Source organism: Bidens hawaiensis, unplaced genomic scaffold, assembly GCF_021521415.1.
Source record: "Bidens hawaiensis isolate Kalapana, Puna unplaced genomic scaffold, B.hawaiensis_p1.1 tig00031208_1, whole genome shotgun sequence".
Classification (NCBI taxonomy): Eukaryota; Viridiplantae; Streptophyta; class Magnoliopsida; order Asterales; family Asteraceae; genus Bidens; species Bidens hawaiensis.
In genome coordinates this window covers 289,820-291,700 of record NW_027495262.1, presented here as the reverse complement: position 1 = coordinate 291,700, position 1,881 = coordinate 289,820, and the positions used below count along the sequence as shown (strand labels likewise).

Below are 1,881 nucleotides of genomic sequence, written 5' to 3'. Positions count from 1 at the left end.
TTTGAGTTTCATTCATCTTTTTTGGGGTGGTCATTCGGGTGTTAATGCAACTACAAAGAGACTTTCCGCTTGTTTCACTTGGTTGGGGTTACACAAAGATGCTGCTGCTTTTGTCAAAAAATGTCCCACATGTCAGTCCATTAAAACACCAACTCATAAACCCTATGGTTTACTTCAGACACTACCCACTCCATCCCGCCCATGGGACGATATTTCAATGGATTTTATTACCCACCTACCCGCATCCAAAGGCAAAACTACAATTTGGGTTATCGTGGATCGCCTATCCAAATTTGCTCACTTTATACCCTTGGCCACATCCTTCACAGCGGTCAATTTGGCTACTACTTTCATGAAAGAATTTACAAGTTGCATGGAATGCCCAAAACAATTGTCTCGGATCGGGATCGTGTTTTCATTAGTTCTTTTTGGTGAGAATTATTCAAGATTTTAGGCACTAAATTACATCATTCCAGTGCCTACCATCCACAATCCGATGGCCAAATAGAGGTTGTAAACCATGGGTTGGAAATGTATCTTAGAGCATTTGTAATGGACCAACCAAGAATGTGGGAACGGTTTCTTTACCTGGCAGAGTTTTTCTTACAATACGGCCCACCACACTTCCATCAACATGTCTCCATTTCGAGCTCTCTATGGTCGTAACCCCAACTCTATCCATGATTATCAACAGTAACAGCTTCAATTGAATCCTCTTTGCTGGAACACAATAAAATTTTAGCATCACTAAAGCTGTCCATTGAAGTGGCCAAGCAGCGCATGGTTAAGGAAGCTAACAAAAAACGACTTGATAAGGAAATTTCGGTTGGCGATTTTGTTTATCTTCGCTTACAGAAATATCATCAAACATCAGTGGCAGCCCTTGCAAATCAGAAACTTTCAAGACGATTCTTTGGCCCATACCGTATTCTTCAACGTATAGGCAACGTCGCCTACAAGTTGGACCTTCCCACCGGGTCACGAATTCATCCAGTCTTCCACGTTTCACTCCTTAAACAAGCTCATGGCCAAATCACACCATCCAACTCATGCATCGATGACGTTCAAGAAGAAGAAATCGGCTACCTACCCGAGTCGGTGCTTGATCAGCGTCAAAATCATCAAGGTGTGCATCAATTATTGATCAAATGGGAAAAAAGGCCATTAGAAGACGCTACTTGGGAAGCAATAGAAGAGTTACAACAACAATTCCCTGGATTTTTACCCATTGAGGACAATGGTCAGTCTCAAGGGGGAGGAGATGATACACCTCAGGCCACAACCGATGACCCAGGCCCAACTGCTCCTGTCCGGCCCACCCGTATCGCCAAGATTCCAGCCCGTCTTCTGGAATGAACCCACGTTTTACTTGTTGCACGTTCACTTCATTTACTTGTTGCTTACTTTATCCATGTAGGTTAGTGGTTAGTGGTCTATGTTGCATGTTCTCCATAAAATAAGGATGATGGGTGATGAACCCTAATTCCATGCATATTTATTTCCTGTATTGCATTGAGAAATATATCAGAACATTTGCCCCAAGACTATCTCTCATTCTTTAATATTTCTTTGAGTTTGATCCACTTACAAATTGCTATCAGTCAACTTTTATTTTCTTTGTTATGCTTCAGTTGAAGGCACGAAGCCCGGTCAATAGTTCACCTTGTTTAAGACTTTAAATGTTTGTTTTGATTATGCAACTCTATAGTTCCCGATTCAAGAAATCTGTTATGGGGCGAGTATTAATTTTCCTTTCACGAATTGATACAAGGGTGCTCATGGCTTTTGAGGAATTTTGTGGTGTGGCACTGGATATTTAATATTGAAATAAAAATCGCATACTAATGTTTTTGTCTTACTTGTAAAACATTTATAGTTTAT

General features: G+C 40.8%; 1 protein-coding gene across 1 annotated transcript; it reads left to right on the top strand.

Moving 5' to 3' along the window:
• Positions 1-780: 780 nt before the first annotated feature.
• LOC143581854 (uncharacterized) lies at positions 781-1,356 on the top strand. Its single transcript, XM_077064537.1, has one exon. It carries the CDS (start codon positions 781-783, stop codon positions 1,354-1,356), a length of 576 nt encoding a protein of 191 aa, XP_076920652.1.
• The last annotated feature ends 525 nt before the right edge of the window (positions 1,357-1,881 follow it).

What these genes read in the sequence shown, in the direction of transcription:
- LOC143581854 (XM_077064537.1), top strand. Translation starts at nt 781, where the DNA reads ATGGTTAAGGAAGCTAACAAAAAACGACTTGATAAGGAAATTTCGGTT.